Source organism: Trichomycterus rosablanca, chromosome 23 (assembly GCF_030014385.1).
Source record: "Trichomycterus rosablanca isolate fTriRos1 chromosome 23, fTriRos1.hap1, whole genome shotgun sequence".
Lineage (NCBI taxonomy): Eukaryota > Metazoa > Chordata > Actinopteri > Siluriformes > Trichomycteridae > Trichomycterus > Trichomycterus rosablanca.
In genome coordinates this window covers 1,707,859-1,725,099 of record NC_086010.1, presented here as the reverse complement: position 1 = coordinate 1,725,099, position 17,241 = coordinate 1,707,859, and the positions used below count along the sequence as shown (strand labels likewise).

General features: G+C 40.9%; 1 protein-coding gene across 2 annotated transcripts; it reads right to left on the bottom strand.

Annotated features, from left to right (window-relative positions):
• Positions 1-634: 634 nt before the first annotated feature.
• Positions 635-16,813, bottom strand: azin1a (antizyme inhibitor 1a). 2 transcript variants are annotated; one of them, XM_062985300.1, is made up of 12 exons: positions 16,689-16,813; positions 12,344-12,464; positions 11,139-11,329; positions 9,062-9,235; positions 8,691-8,863; positions 7,627-7,758; positions 6,637-6,718; positions 6,041-6,115; positions 5,507-5,666; positions 5,228-5,343; positions 4,689-4,891; positions 635-3,593 (listed from the first exon to the last, which is right to left on the bottom strand). In XM_062985300.1, the coding sequence occupies exons 3-12, from the start codon at positions 11,238-11,240 to the stop codon at positions 3,479-3,481; spliced, it is 1,332 nt and encodes a 443-aa protein (XP_062841370.1). In that variant the 5' UTR covers positions 11,241-11,329; positions 12,344-12,464; positions 16,689-16,813; the 3' UTR covers positions 635-3,478. The 2 variants fall into 2 exon arrangements, with proteins under 2 accessions (XP_062841370.1, XP_062841371.1); XM_062985301.1 differs by lacking the exon at positions 16,689-16,813 and adding an exon at positions 13,882-14,002.
• Between the last annotated feature and the right edge of the window lie 428 nt (positions 16,814-17,241).

The following is a 17,241-nucleotide window of genomic DNA, read 5'->3' as shown; positions in this document are numbered from 1 at the left end:
CTGCTTTGTGAATATTGCAAGTTTTTGGATGTTTTACCCAAATACTTTATGGTTAATCAGCTTAGCGTGGTTCTCCGTACGCAATACGGCTCTCTTTATCACTGGCAGGTTATAAGAAGTGGCCGAAGATTTGGGGTTGTGCAAACGGGAGCAGATTTATGGTCGGGAATTGGAAATAATTAGATTGGGGGATACATGGAGATGAATTTAAGAAAAACAAACATTTAGGATATTTTACTGGGTCACTGTTTTATAATCAATGCTTACTGATTAAAACAATCTCCTTGTTTAGAAATATGATTACTATACTTAAGTTACAGATAGTATATGGTGGTAATGGTTTATAAAACTGTATAAATGTTAATCACTATTAGATATTATGATAATATGAGCTTAACCACCATTTGGGCAGCACTGTTGCCTCGCAGTGAGTAGGTCCAGGGTTTGAATCCCAGGTGTGCCGGTCAGGGTCCTTTCTGTGTAAAGTTTGCATGTTCTCCTCATGTCTGTGTGGGTTTCCTCCAACAGCTCCGGTAACCTGTAACTACCCGTCCGGTCATGAATGGAATCAAAGCAAATCCAAGTAAATAAATAACCACCACAAAAAACCAGAAATGAACACATCACACACAGCCACTGATATCGTCATCGGTTTATTATTTATTACAGCAGTCCAGTTTAAATCAGTAAACCAGGACTGGGTACAGACGGCGCCCGTTCACACTTCACATTTACCCCCGGCTCAGTTTACCCAGCAGCACTTACAAAAACCTTTCAACACGTTCTTCACCCCACAGCTAAAAGCCTCCAGGCGTGTGCTAATCAGCAGCTATTTAAGGTCTCTGTACTGTAACACACCCAAAAATCTGGCTCCGTTCAAGCGACGGCTTCGTCGAATTCTCACTTACAGTCGAAATGCGCACAGTTGTTAACGCCACACTGTAATAAGGTTGCTCACCAAACCTACACTGTTTTCTTCGACATTCAGAAATGGCAACTTTAGGGTTTTAAGAGCGCTGACTATTGATGTGGGGGCTTGGGTCACAACCACCTGAAATTGAGTCACTGGTCAGGCGCTCAATATACAAAATCAGCCTCGTAATCGCATCCTTGTCGCTGCAACAGTGACCCTGGCACAAGGGATTAAAGAATACACAGAGAGTAGCGTGTTCCTCTGTGTGCATTACCATAAAGAACCAGCAGAGGTCGCAAGAGAATGAATAGAGGAATGGGATACATCCAAACTAAAAGAATGCAAAAACAAAAACACAAAATAATTCATTTAGACCAGTCATGGCTAACAAACAAAAGTAATATTACATTTACATTTTTGGCATTTAGCAGACGCTTTTATCCAAAGCGACTTACAGTACTGTGACAGTATATTGTCTGAGCAATTGAGGGTTAAGGGCCGTGCTCAAGTGGCAACCTGGTAGTGGTGGGCCTTGAACCAGCGATGTTTCGATTACTAGTCCAGTACCTTAACCACTAAGCTACACCTGCCCTCACCGTTCAGAAATGGCAACTTTAAGGTTTTAAGAGCGCTGACTATTAATGTGGGGGCTTGAAAATCAGCCTGGTAATCGCATCCTTGTCGCTGCAACAGTGACCCTGGCACAAGAGGTTAAAGAATACACAGAGAGTAGCGTGTTCCTCTGTATGCATTAACATAAAGAACCAGCAGAGGTCGTTTTCGGTACACGAAGGGAGATGTTAGTTGACATGCTAGCACGCCGTGTTAGCTTAATAAGCGAAACCAAATGGGATCGCTGTCTAAGTAGCGCGTTCGAATAACCTGCCTTATAAGTCATTGACTTATTAGAATCCTCTCTACTGAGGCAGCTGCCTGTGTAGGCAGTAAGACAGCAAGGCAGCTCACTAGGTTTTCGAACACACCCACTATATTGAGGGTTAAGGATCTTGCTCAAGGGCCCAGCAATGGCAACCTGGCAGTGGTGGACCTTGAACCAGCGACGTTTCGATTACTAGTCCAGTACCTTAACCACTAGGCTACACCTGCCCTTGACGTTCAGAAATGGCAATTTTAAGGTTTTAAGAGCGCTGACTATTAATGTGGGGGCTTGGGTCACTGGTCAGGCGCTCAATATACAAAATCAGTCTGGTAATCGCATCCTTGTCGCTGCAACAGTGACCCTGGCACTAGAGATTAAAGAATATACAAAAAGTAGCGTGGTAACATGAATCATTTTAATTCTAGTTCATGACTAGACGGTGGTGGCCTAGTGGGTAGAGCGTCGGTTCAAATCCAGGCTCTGCTATGCAGCCACTGTTGAGCCCTTGACCCCTGTCTGCTCCAGAGGTGCCAATACAATGGCTGACCCTTCCAAATAAACTGGGATATATTGATTAGGGCAGTGGTAGCTCAGTAGTCAAGGTACTTGAGTAGTAATCCGAATGCTATCGGTTCAAGCCCCATCACTGCCAAGTTGCCACTGTTGGACCCCCGAGCAAGGCTCTCGAGCCTCGATTGCTCAAATTGCATTCAACTATGACCGTAAGTCACTTTGCTAAATGCAGAAAATGTAAATGACTAAAAGAATGTCGAATTCTTTTTGAGTTTATGTTGTTCATGTTCCGTTTTCAAATAGGACGTCAGTAGGACGGGCCCGAGTCGAGTCACGTCACGTACATCACACCTAGATACGGTTTAAAAGAACCCCAAACCTCTCGTTGTGAATGAATTATCAAAGCGAACTGATCGACGACGTTTAGACTATCAGTATAAAATGTGCACACCTCGTTTCTGACCGAACGGTGCCTCCGAACATCGATGCTCCACGTACGCCTGGAGCGTCAGATACAACATGGATAGAACGACAGGAATTAATCAACCTCAGTCCCTAATAAAATGAAACTGTGCAATTTTAACCCCAGACTTGCCGTTTAACCCTTGATGAGCCTCATAACATCTTCGTTCCTTCCAAACCCCAATCCTAATTTTATACACTGTTGAGCATTCTGTTGTTTTGGGGGGAGATTTCGCTTCCTCGTCTCCTCGTGGGCTGACGAGTGGATAAGATGCCTTATTAGGATGGCAACAAGGATGCAACTGATCACACACACAGGAAAAGGAAGTCGATAAGAGCGAGTTAAAAGCTGTACTGGAATGAATTCAACTCAAATGGTCCCATCTCCCCCACACAGATCCGAACCCAGAACTACACTGCCACCTGCTGGCCTCTCACAATACAACACCTTCAGGTTCAATAATAATAATAAATCATGTTCAATAAATAACACTAAACCTGCAGTGCAGCAGGACATATCACTCTTATATTCGCTTCTGTGGATAATCATCGACCTAAATTAAATACTCTAACAGGTTTGTTTTATAAACACCCAAACCGACGATCCCTCAAAACGAGCCCGAAACCAGGAGCAGGAGCCTCTGCTCGACTCTCTTCACTCCCGGATGATTCCGGAAGGTTCCGATGAATAAACCGGAGCCGTGCTAGAGCTAAGCCGGAGTGGAAATGGCACTCTTGTTCAGACTGGGCTCGTAGAACGACGGCACTAGAGAGAAGCGCTTCATGGCCGAGTCCAGCGTGACGCCGTAGTCTTGGATCTCGTACCTGCAGCAGGAAGAGAGATTTAGGCTTTAATAAAATGGTGTATACAGTATAACACATGTACACTTGTACACATGGGCAGCGTGCGGTATGTATCGGGTCCAGATCGGGCACAACCGTGGGGGGTGCTGGAACTTATCCCAGCTTTTCAATGGGCGCAAGGCACAGTAACACTCCGGATGTGCGCCAGTCCATCGCAGGGCAGACACACACACACACACATTTACCTACAGTGTAATTCAATGTCTCCAATTAACCTGACTGCATGTTTTTGGACTGTGGGAGGAAACCAGACACGGGGAGAACATGCAAACTCTACACAGCAAGGACCCGGACCGCCCCGTCTGGGAATCGCACCCAGGACCTTCTTGCTGAAAAATGTTTTCTACACAACATGGCCAAAAGTATGTGGACACCTCTCCTAATGATTAAGCTCAGGTGTTTCCACCTCACTCAAGGCTTATAGGTGTATAAAATCAAAGATTTATGATTTATTTAATGCATACATTTGGGGAACTTTGAAGCAGTAAACCATGACTGACTGCGTCACTGGGGCATATACGAGGGTTCTTCAAAAAGTTTCCTTCCTTTTTTAAAACTATTCATTACGAATTGTAAAAACAAATAACATCACTTTTCTACATCGTCACATTCCGATGCATCTATCTATCCAGCATCGTACCGACTTTTTAATGCCACTGATGCGCCGCTGCTTGCACATCATCATCACATGAAAATCTTCTTCCCCTTAAAGCTTCTCTGAGCGTCCAAAAAGGTGGAAATCAGATGGAATCCGGACTATAAGCATCTCTCAGATATGACCGATTACTCCTCCATCCTCACTGCTTATAACCACAATATAGAAGTGCGGAAACGTATAGAAGATCCCTCGTATATACACATGACACAAAGGTCAAAGTCTGCTTCATTGTCAATACTGCAATATGTACAGGACATACGAAGGACTGAAATTACGTTACTCTTAGACTCATTGAATTGAACAAACCCACTAGAACACAAAAATATATTTACACTGAAACTTAAAATATGAAAAATATAGGTCCCGAAATTAAAACCGAGACATCTGCAGACATGTACCTGTCTCGTGCGGAGAGGGTGTAGTGCACGGGCACAGCGGGTTCGCCGATAACTCCGAGGCTGTTCGCTCCAGCCCCGTGGAACAGCAGCCAGTCTCCGACGCTCAGCTCCGGGAGAAGACAGGACTCCAGCACCCGGTCCAGTCCGTCTGTCGTGTCCCCCCACAGACTGCTGAGGTAAAGCGGCTCCTCCGCCGAGATCTCCTACAGTGGGAACGACATGGTTTTAGTTAATAAACCTGGCTTATAATTCAGTCTTATTGAGCAGGCGAAGGTTTCAAGAGGAACAGGTGTCGTGGTTTGTCGCTGTCAGGACCGGACACGCTGGTGCGGCGCTTCATGTGGTGTAAACATACAAAAACAATTCATTCAAAGACTAAAAACTTCACCAGCAAGAAATAAAGTATTTGGACACCTGGCCATGAGCCTGTTGGAGGTCCCATTTCAAAAACAAATAGTATTAAAATAATACTCTTCTGATAAATTAACATTATTTTCTTGGTGAGGCAATTAAAGGGTTAAACAGGGGGTCAAATTTACCTTGTGTAGAGATGGAACCGGAACCGATTCCTCCAGCAGTTTATAGGAAAAGGAGCCGAATACTCCATCGTTTATACAGTATTTAAACTCCGGCTCACTGTTCCCAGACAGTGCATCTGTTAAACACACACACACACTTAGTCTTCCTGCTTGAATTAGAAATAGTACAGTTATCACTGCTTTCCACACAGAGATTATATTGACTACAGCGTCCACAGTATATTGACTACAGCCCTGAATATGGACCCACGACTAATTTCCAGGTTATCAGTCACTCACCGTGCCGGTTAGCATCCCGACCGACTCTTTTCTTCGAGACGACGCTCACGGCCAGTGAAAAAGCAGCAGAGACGTAATAGGCTCCAGGTCCGGCGATGACCGAGACGCCCGTCGATGGAGGGAAGTACGCGTCCAGCGCGGGTCTCAAGGCCCTGTTGATCTGCCAGAGTGATTAAAGGTAAATCATGTGACCAGGCTTCCGGCTTTCTATTCAAGCGACTATGTTTAATCAATACTAAACTGTGCTGTAATGACATTACAAGGACGCCACTGCAGATCTGGTTTTCATACCAGACTTTTTTAACAGTTTTAACGCCGGATACCCTTCCTGACGCAACCCTCCTATTTTTATTCGTGTCTCATTGAAGCCCCCCTGTATCTCCCTCCAGCTCCTGCTCCCACCACCAAACCTCCACCCCTGATCGTCGCCCAAAGTCTGTATATCAGGATTAAAAGGGCTCTTGAAAAATCGCAAAATCCTGAACCGCTTGTCTGAAACTGTGTCCAGTTTGCTAAATAAATCACATGAAGTACCGTTTCCAACTGAGCCTCGGTGCCATCGAAGCCTCCTCCGATGTCTAGAATACTGAGAGCGAATCCGAACTCCTCCTAAATGAAACACACACACAGGAAAGACTTATGAACAGTCATACATTCAAACACTATTTCCTATTAAAAGTTGGGACATTTTGATTTGTCCGTTGTCCTGAACCTTTATTTAAGGCACAAGCGTACAAAGAAATTCATTTGTTGTTGTTTAGTACTTGCAACAAATACTCAACACTCAAAAAAAGTTGGGACGGGGCAAAATAAGAAGGAAAAGTTTACAGAACGTTCAAGGTATGATGTTCAAGTGGCAATGGCACACGTTCCTGAGGAGGAGAGACACGACTGGGGTATCGGAAGAGGTAAACTTCCCTCCGTCCCAACTTTTTCGACAGTATTTAAACACAAAACACACAGTTGATCAATGAGAACGTCAGAAATCTCGTGAGCTCGTCTGTTAAAGAAGATTCAACAGAATAAATGAATCACAGATTGTTCTTTTGGACGCTCTTTACAAAAACGCCGTGCTTCCCGGTGGAGAATCATCATCATGGCTGGGTTTGTTTGGCGTGTCGCTGACTCACCCCCATGTCAAACACACAGCGGGCATCTGAGACGGCGTGAGTGAAGGCCTCCGGCTCAGCGCAGCAGCTGCTGATGTGAAACCTGAAACCAAAGCAAACGGAGCCGTCAGGCATGACGTACGGACGTGACACGGCAACACCGGTCATACGATAAATTCACTGCATCATTAAATGTACACAAAATTCACTTAGCAGACTACAGTGGAACGATATTTGGTACTAAAACGTCTTATTTTTACAAGAGTCTAATTCATTCTGGCTGTTGACGTAGCCTATTACAGATTTATTAAGATGTGAGAGTGATATATATAATAATACTGTATACTATACATATATAAAGTCTTTATCTGGTGGTGGTTTCTCGTAGTTTACGTCTTATGGCCAGATGACTGGGTTGAAGGATCTCCTAAAAGCAAGGGGTGCGCACTGGCACAGCCATGGCAGGTACCCACCCACAGTGACCTGAGGAGGGACGAGCCAGCGACCACCGAAGAGAGCCGACAACTAGAGCGCGCCTCATCCAAACAAACCTGTGAACTACCTTTTGACCAATCAGCAGAGGAATATGGTCCGAGCTTGACCATATATGCTGCTCCCATATTTAGGAGTCGCTACAGTGGTTCCGGTCTGGCACCCCCCTTAAAAGCTGTGCCTTATCTAGTATGCATGCCACTGAGAGCGATAACTACTCCCAATCCCACGCCTCCGGCCTCTAGCCAATCGTGTCCATGCAGACGCCAAAGATTTGAACCCTGGATACCCAGATCTGAGCAGTAGTGGGCTAGCATGCTTTACAGCGCTTAAATTTAACCAGTGCGTCACCCGAGCCAATTTGAAACACTTCTCTTAAGGATCACGTAAGCTGCTGCCGTCACGTAGGATGCATTTCGCCAGCCTGCGACGCCTGTACAGTCTGCGTAAATGTGCAGTTCCTGTTTTCCTTCCGCTACGGATTTTAAGGACGTCATGATCCGTCCTGATCCGACTCACTTGACCCCGGCCACGTTCACGCCGAGCTCCTTGGCGGACTCCAGCAGGCGCCTGCAGTCCTTCAGCGTGCAGCCGAACGGCACGGCCGTCTCCTCGTGCTCGCAGCCCGCCGTGTGCACCTGCAGCAGCAGCCTGAAGCCAGAACACACACAAACACACGCGGTGCTTTAGAGTCGAGCATGCTGGGATCTCGCGACCACACAAAGAGTCTACATAGAGAGAGGACAAACAAAACAAAGAATGTTGTGTTCATATGACCTAGAGGAAAGGACACTAGTGGTCTCAGTACTGACCGCTTCAGCTCAACAGAACTATCTTAGAAATGCTTTAGTTGTTCCCACTGGGTTTAAGCCTTTTACATGAGATAAACGACTTCCTGCTGGTTGTACCAATCAACGACAGTGACGGTTTATTAAAAGGCCGTTTGTATGATTTATTTATTATTTTATTAGGATTTTAACGTCATGTTTTACACCTTTGGTTCCATTCATGACAGGACAGGTAGTTACTGCAAGTTCAAGTTTAATATCAAACACAGTCATGGACAATTTTGTATCTCCAATTAATCCGACTGCACGTCTTTGTACTGTGGGAGGAAACCCACACAGACACCGGGAGAACATGCAAACTCCACACAGAAAGGACCCAGACCACTTCACCTGGGATTCAAACCCAAGGACCTTCTTGCTGTGAGGAGACAGTGCTACCGACCGAGCCACCGTGCCCCCCCCCCCCGTTTGTATGACATTGTATGGAATAATAGTTTCTAAAGGAACACTCTGCAGTGTCGTAGAATAAGCGGCTTCATGAAACTTTCTGATGAGCGACTACGGGATCAGGAAACGCGTAATCGCTGTCTGAACCATGTCGGACTTAGGGTGGAATGTGGTCGATTTAAGGTGGAATGAAGCAGTTTGGGGTTTTTGTGAAACAGGGATTCTGACCCGGCGCTTTGAGAAAGGTCGGCAGCAAACTGGGTCAAAGATCAATCAAACTGAAGCAGAACTAAAATTGCAATAGAATCAGTTTTAGAGCAATCAGAAGTGTGTACGCGGGAGTTTTACTTTGCATTGGGGTGGCAGCGGGCGATCTTCCTCAGCTCGGCCTCGTTCTCACACACCAGAAGCTGGATGCCGTTTTTAGCGGCGTGTTTAATGAGCGAGAGCTGCTTACAGGCTCCGCCCAGGATGACGTCCTGCGCCGGCACGCCGAAGCTTTTTACCAACTCCAGCTCGCTCTGTGGGGACAATGAGCACACAAACAAACAGCAGTCAGGTTTTACTAATGACACTATGGACAAAACGTATTTTTCTCTTAAGCTACCCAGAGAGCTTTACCGCAGGCGATGATCATCTCCCAAGGACACAACGATGCTATTTACCCAACAACCTTAAACCATAAACAGTGACACCAGCAAGCCAGACCAGGCGTTTACCTTGCTGGAGCAAACAAATCCGGTTCCCAGTGCAGCCAGGATCTCGACCACCACAGGACTGGTGTTGCACTTCACCAGGTAGAACGGTCGAACCTGCTCCATGTGAGTTTTCCATCTGATCTGCTGCCAAATTATGGCTCCCAGATCAGCCACGAGAAAAGCACTCTTCTGTGCCTGCAAAAGAAACGAACGCACGTTAATCACGCGACTACGGGTTTGTGAGGTATCGGACGCAGGCGTGCACAGCCACAGCGATCGAATTCCAAACGCTCCATACTTATAACATAGCAGCCTATATGTGAGGCTTTAAAATACTTTGATGTACAGGTTTTACATATAAATGTTCAGGTTTTACATATAAATGTTCAGATTTTATGTACTGATGTACAGATTTTACATTAATTGTTCAGATTTTACATATAAATGTACAGATTTTACATATTGATGGACAGATTTTATATATTATTGTAGAGATTTTACATATAAATGTTCAGATTTTACATATAAATGTTCAGATTTTATGTACTGATGTACAGATTTTACATATAAATGTACAGATTTTATATATAAATGTACAGATTTTATATATAAATGTACAGATTTTATGTACTGATGTACAGATTTTACATTAATTGTTCAGATTTTACATATAAATGTACAGATTTTATATATAAATGTACAGATTTTACATACTGATGGACAGATTTTATATATTATTGTAGAGATTTTACATATAAATGTTCAGATTTTATATATAAATGTACAGATTTTATGTACTGATGTACAGATTTTACATTAATTGTTCAGATTTTACATATAAATGTACAGATTTTATATATAAATGTACAGATTTTACATATTGATGGACAGATTTTATATATTATTGTAGAGATTTTACATATAAATGTTCAGATTTTACATATAAATGTTCAGATTTTACATATTGATGGACAGATTTTATATATTATTGTAGAGATTTTACATATAAATGTTCAGATTTTACATATAAATGTTCAGATTTTACATATTGATGGACAGATTTTATATATTATTGTAGAGATTTTACATATAAATGTTCAGATTTTACATATAAATGTTCAGATTTTACATATTGATGGACAGATTTTATATATTATTGTAGAGATTTTACATATTGATGGACAGATTTTATATTTTATTGTAGAGATTTTACATATAAATGTTCAGATTTTATATATAAATGTACAGATTTTACATACTGATGGACAGATTTTATATATAAATGTTCAGATTTTACATATTGATGGACAGATTTTATATTTTATTGTAGAGATTTTACATATAAATGTTCAGATTTTACATATTGATGGACAGATTTTATATTTTATTGTAGAGATTTTACATATAAATGTTCAGATTTTATATATAAATGTACAGATTTTACATACTGATGGACAGATTTTATATATTATTGTAGAGATTTTACATATAAATGTTCAGATTTTATATATAAATGTACAGATTTTACATACTGATGGACAGATTTTATATATTATTGTAGAGATTTTACATATAAATGTTCAGATTTTATATATAAATGTACAGATTTTACATACTGATGGACAGATTTTATATATTATTGTAGAGATTTTACATATAAATGTAGAGATTTTACGTGTTGATGTAAAAAATTTACGTATTGATGTACAGATTTTACACACTAATGTAGAGATTTTACATATAAATGTACAGACTTTACGTGGTGTACAAGTTTCACGTATTGATGTACAGATTTTACGTATTAAAAGCCGCTTTACTCTGTGCCAACAGTGGGTTACCTTTTATAATCATCTACAAACCGGACCTGTCGGTCCAGATGACTTGTTTTTATTCGCTGAGGTAAATGTCATGACTTCATGGAAAATATCTAGACCTAATTGCTTCTATATTATGCACGTTCGTCCCATGCCGTCACTATTAAAATCCTTTAAACGGTTCGAGGGTACAAGAATTAAAAAGTAAATATTTACAAAGAAACATAGCATTTTACATAAACTTATTTGAACTAAAGAAAAGTCTGAGAACTCCTGACTCTTACCTGAGTTTGCTCGGCGATGTGCTTGTCGACGACGTCTCGGAGAGCCGAGTCTCCCTCCAGCAGCTCGACGGAGCAGTGCGGCTCACCCAGCGCAGCTTTCATTCTCGCCGGCGGGGTCAGGAAGGCGCGGTCATGAAGCGAGTGCCGTGTTCAGCAGAGCCCCTGCGGCGCCTTGGTCCTAGCGATATCCACTGCCAGAAAACACATGTTTCAGACATAGACAAAACAAGAACCCTATTTTATAAACTGGATCACACTATGTGCATTCTAGCATGACTGGGATCATGTAAAACTTATGTATATGTGTACACTGGGTGAGGCGTGGTATGGACTGTATCTCCTAGTTTGGGTTGCTGTGAGATGGTGTAGGCATCCCAATACTTTGGTCTATATAGTATATAGTACTGTATGAGCACTGACAGGGTCCTCTAGCAACAGTCCTAGATCAGTTTGATTCCCGATGCTTTATTGCAACTTGTTTTATTATTTATTTACAGGCAGAAGAGTCATTTCTTTTACAATAAATCCATCAGAAATCTGATCCATCTGAAGTTTTGCCTGCATTAGTCATTAGCTGAGCTGCAACAGTGAATTAAAGCCAGTTCTGCAGGCTCGGCAGATCCACCGCCGGCCGTTAATGTACAGCATAATAACGATGTAGAGCATTAACAGCCTCGGAGCGACTCGCCCGTGAGGTTAAAACACCCAGTGACGTCTGGTGTACGTGAGAGTACAGTGTGTTCTGTAAAAATATTTGGGCGGCTGCAATCCCAGCATGCCACGCTCGTGCGCTTTTTGGATTTAGGCTGTTGCTGCAGGTGTACGCAGCAGGCTGTTATGAAACTGAGGAGAAAGACATACACCTCCCCCCACACACACAATGCCCTCTTTTTAAATATATCTAAGCATATATATATATATATAAACAAACAATATGATTAATTAATAAACAAACAAAAATTTCCGAGCAATTTTGCTCATTTGAGGTTGTGCCATTTGTGAAACCGGACGTGGATCGAGATATAAGATACACATTTTTACTCTGGGAGGTTTGACGAATACGAGCTGATGCATGCCATCTCAACCACACTGTTAAATGACTCATTGGCATTTCCGCCCTGACAGCAGGCAGCATTTAGTCTCAACATCAGTGGGTGAGAAAGATCAGCGAAACTGTTCAAATTCTTTCCATCTACTAAACTTACAGTGAGGTCGACAGCCGGACCCCTCCTGTTATCAGCTAGGATCCCAAGGGGGCTCAGCGTTGAAGTCCAACTGCTCACGGTGCACGAACGCCCCTATGCAGGTCTTACACTTGGCGAACAGCTGGAGAAAAAAAAAAAAAAAAAAAACAATAACAGGACAATTATGATAGTTTAATGTGCTTATCCTTTAAAACAGATGATTCATAGAATAAATACATAAATAGAACCTTTCTAAACTCAGAACTACTAGTCACAAAGTGGAAATACATCCTGTACAGGGTCACAGTCTATCACTGGGCATCACACACACACACTCCACTTACCGATTCCTTAATCATACGTACACACTGTGCTCATTACGTACTCATTACTCACAGTAATCACTTCATTAGATAAATGTGTTGTTCCTTAAATGCAGGACTGTACATGGGTACCACACAAAGTCACTCACACGGCTGGATTTTCTGGTGAATTTTCTGCTTTATTACACCATGTTCGCATGGCTAGTGTCTAACTTCTCAAATTTATCAATGTATTCAACACCAATTCAATTCAATTCAACTTTATTGTCATTATACAACACAGGGTTGTACAGTATAACGAAACACGGTCAGGTTACATCTCCAATGTAGACAATTTAATGCGCCGCTGTTTCTCGTATACATGACTTATAATGTTAGAAACTAATACATGTATTAAGTTTAATTATCTGTAAGTGTGTAGTACACCACTTCTGTTGCTTAATTCAACATTAATCATTAGTTTAATAAATACAATAACAATAATAACGTTGCTTATCAATAACTATATCACTAAAAAACACTTCCACCAAATAATTATCTGTCCAAATGTCAAGGGCAGCTCTGATATGATGTAAATTTAAACTAATTAATAATTTATCTCCAAACTGACGTGTTTGTAAATCAGCTGAATGTTTATATTTAATAATTATGATTAATACTGATGAATGAATTAGAGATCATATGCATGTCAAGTTGTGCTGCTTTAATTAAGACGTTAAATCGATAAATCTGGCAAGAATAAAAAATTTTACATAAAATATTAAAATAAAACCATCTAAGTTATATATAATATTTAAATTATTTAATAATAACTAGTAAAAAAAATGCTTTCTTAATCATCAAGGGCTGTGGAGCCCGGAAATGCTTAAATCCGCCTGATTTCATTCAGTCTGACAGAAAACCATTATTTAAATATAACAAATATATATATAAAACACCCTGATTTAAACCAATAATTATTAAATTATAGGCTGTTGATAACTTATATGCCTTCACATTTTATAAATGACTGTTTGTAAATATTGGGAACATTACGACTAGCTGAAGAAGTTTTAAACTTAAGTGGTAGCTCAGCTAAACAATTACGACATCAAATAAATAAACAAAATAAATGATTTTTATTTGATTAGTGATTTTACAACAATAAATAAAGTCAATATTTAGGTATGTTGTTGTAGCTGTGCGCGCGCGCTGTGTGTGGTAAGCTCGCGAAGATAATTAGCTTAGCATACTTACGTGAGAGAAAATGTTCGTATTTAAGCGAACCCGTCTTCTCTTTTTCGGCGGAATTTTTACAAAATACGAGAGACAACAAAAATAAAAATAAGGGAATTAGTTCCGATTGCCATGTGTGTGTTTTTTAATACTTTTATTCGAATTTAAGCCAATTAAACGGACAAGCTAGCTGAGGGCGGAGGACGTACACGAATACCTGAAGCTGCTTTAGCATGTAGCTCAAACGGACACTTGGTGGGCGGGACTATTAGCGAACGTTTGGCACATCAGCCAATCAGATACTGATATTACCTGCCAATCAATGTCGTATCAGCCAATCCGGAAAGGTATCAATTTCAATAGTAAGCAACGGTGACAGGATAAAAGGGGCGGGGTTTATGTTTGAAAATGTCAGTCAGTTTCGGGCTGCTTAAATAAAACAGGTTTAACATTCAAGTTCAGATCCAATTCTCAATAAACATTCAAAAAACAACATTTACCAATATATATTTAATATATTTAATATATATTTAAAGAGCAGGTCCCGGTAAAACGCTGCACTTTCAATCGGTGCACTCTCAGGAGCTAAACCCTGGAAATGTGCCCTCAGTCAACTGGTTCTGAAGCTGATTAACCCTGTAACAGAGACTAAAACTGCTTTACAACCAAATATATCAATCAGATCATCAACAAAATAAAAAATACATATTTAACACATTTGCATTGGTAGTGGTTGCTCAGTGTTTAAAAAACTGTACTAGTAATTAGAAGGATACTGGTTCATGTCCTACCACCACCAGTTTGCCACTGTCCAACCCCTGTACCACTGTAATAAGCTATAATTGTAAAGTGCTTTGGAAAAGGCATCTGCTGCATTGGTGTGTCAAATATATATGTGGGTAATTAACTCAGTCACTGTAAAAATATGAAAGAAGTTCAACTTTAATTGATTATTGTTTTGTTTGTTTATTAGGATTTTAACGTCATGTTTTACACTTTGGTTACATTCATGACAGGAACGGTAGTTACTCATTACACAAGATTCATCAGTTCACAAGGTTATATTGAACACAGTCATGGACAATTTAGTGTCTCCAATTCACCTCACTTGCACGTCTTTGGACTGTGGGAGGAAAGGAAACCAGAGCACCCGGAGTAAACCCACGCAGACACGGGGAGAACATGCAAACTCCACACAGAAAGGACCCGGACCGACCCACCTGGGGATCAAACCCAGGACCTTCTTGCTGTGAGGCGACAGTGCTACCCACTGAGCCACCATGCCGCCCTTTTAATTGATGGAGCAGTGGGTAGCTCTGTTGGCTCACAGGAAAAATGACCTGGGTTTGATTCTGTGTGGAGTTTGCATGTTCTCCCTTTGTCTGTGTGGGTTTTCTCTGAGCGCTATGGTTTGCTCCCACAGTCCAAAGACATAAAACAGAAAATAAATAAATAAATATATCCTGATGGGTTTAGGTTGGACATGCAAATAAAGATGTGAAACTGCAGGTCAAAGTGTTTTGGAATTGTAAAATTCCAGACACTAAAATTATAATCCAGATTTTCAAAGTTTCTCCTCATTGTCAGAGATACAGAGCAGAGACAGATCCTGACCAAGTACAGGCTCAGTGCCCACTGTCTTGCCGTCGAAAATGAAGGTCTACAGAGGAGAGATGTGTGCCCATTGTGCAACAAATGAGCTCTTTAGAAAAGTTTGCAAAACACAACTGGATGGCCCATGATGCTTCTGAAACAACGTTCTATTGAAAGCTTAGCTAAGTAGGAAGTCCAACTTCTGCAGGAATACAGAATACTACAGGAATAATACTCATAAAACCTCTTAAAAGAGGGTTCATCATGATTTGGGGTGGATTTGTTTGTTTAAGGCCTGGACAGCTTGCACTGGTCACTGAGGAAACAACACATTTAAAATCAAACCAAGGAATGCTGGATCAGGTTGGGGTCTGGATGTCACGGATCTGCATGTTCTGTTCGTGCTTTAAAATATACATAATCATTGATTCAACGTGCCAACCAACCCACTGCAACCCTGACCAATTATTTATGAACTGGAAACTAATTAATAAATAAAGTAAGAATGTTTGCAGGAAGATGTGGCCCTCAGTAACCTGGAGCTTCATAGAATTTGGAAAGCACATCAAGCCTAAACACAAGTAGATGATCAACATAATAGTAATAATAGTACAACTTGTGTTGTACAAATCAGAGTCAGGATGTTAATCCAATTATATCTTATATCTTGACCTGATGTTTTAATACAAGAAACCTTTGAGCAGCTCTGATCAGCAGCTACTTGAATGATCATTTCTGATAAAGAGGGTTCATCCAGTCATACAAAAATGGGAAAAAAATGAACAAATAAAGAGAAGAAATTAAAAGCAAACGTGTGTGTTGGTTTATGCAGGATGGTTTTGTCAAATCTTGTTTGAATATAAAATAATTCATGCAGAAATCTGGGTAATTTTACAAATTTACAAACAATTTTTGGCGCTTTGTTGTCACTGTATTCATTAACTTTTCACCCTTGATACACTGAAGTAAAGTAGTATATGTTATTTAACCATGCAGTCATATCTAACATTAGCTTACATTATTGATATTAATGTACTGGCTGTTCCTGACAATGAGCGGTTTGGTAGACTAAAACTCTATTATAAATTAATAACAATGATTTGTAGAATAGAGACAGAATTACAGACACATTGCTGTTAATATAGCAATTAATATAACTAAAATATGTATATGTGTATGAAAATACAACAGAAATATTTATGAATGTTTATGAATGTCAAAAAGTGGTGTCCTACCTAAAAACAGATCTCTTCTCTCACACACTTGGTCCATCCACGTAGGATGTCTGATGGTTAATTGTCATCTAATCCGGAGTGTGATCTCTGAGCCCCTCCAGTACATGTTTGCCGATCGAGCTCCAGCCCCGAGCAGCCGAGAGAAACTGATGCAGTTTATTTATGTGCTGAAAGCTGCTGTGATGAGGAGGAGCGTGTACACCAAAAGCTCTTACAGGTGAAAAAAAGGAAAACAGAGTAACCCAAAGCAGCCTGATGTGTGTCTGTCATGATATCTGGGGTCAATGTATGTCTAATTTCTATTCCATGCATGGAAGTGTGATTAATGCAGTTCTTTTAATGCATCATTATAAAATACATCTACAGTATATCACACTTTTGTTTAGATTTGCACATACAGGACATGGACAAAAGTATTGGGACAGCTAATCATGAGCTTGTTGGACATCTCATTCCAGAACAGCTTTATTGCAGAGGATTGTTTGCAGAGTTTATGTTGAATAAACAGTCCGATCAAAATATGAAATGAGCCAGTGCAGCTGGAATGGGGAAG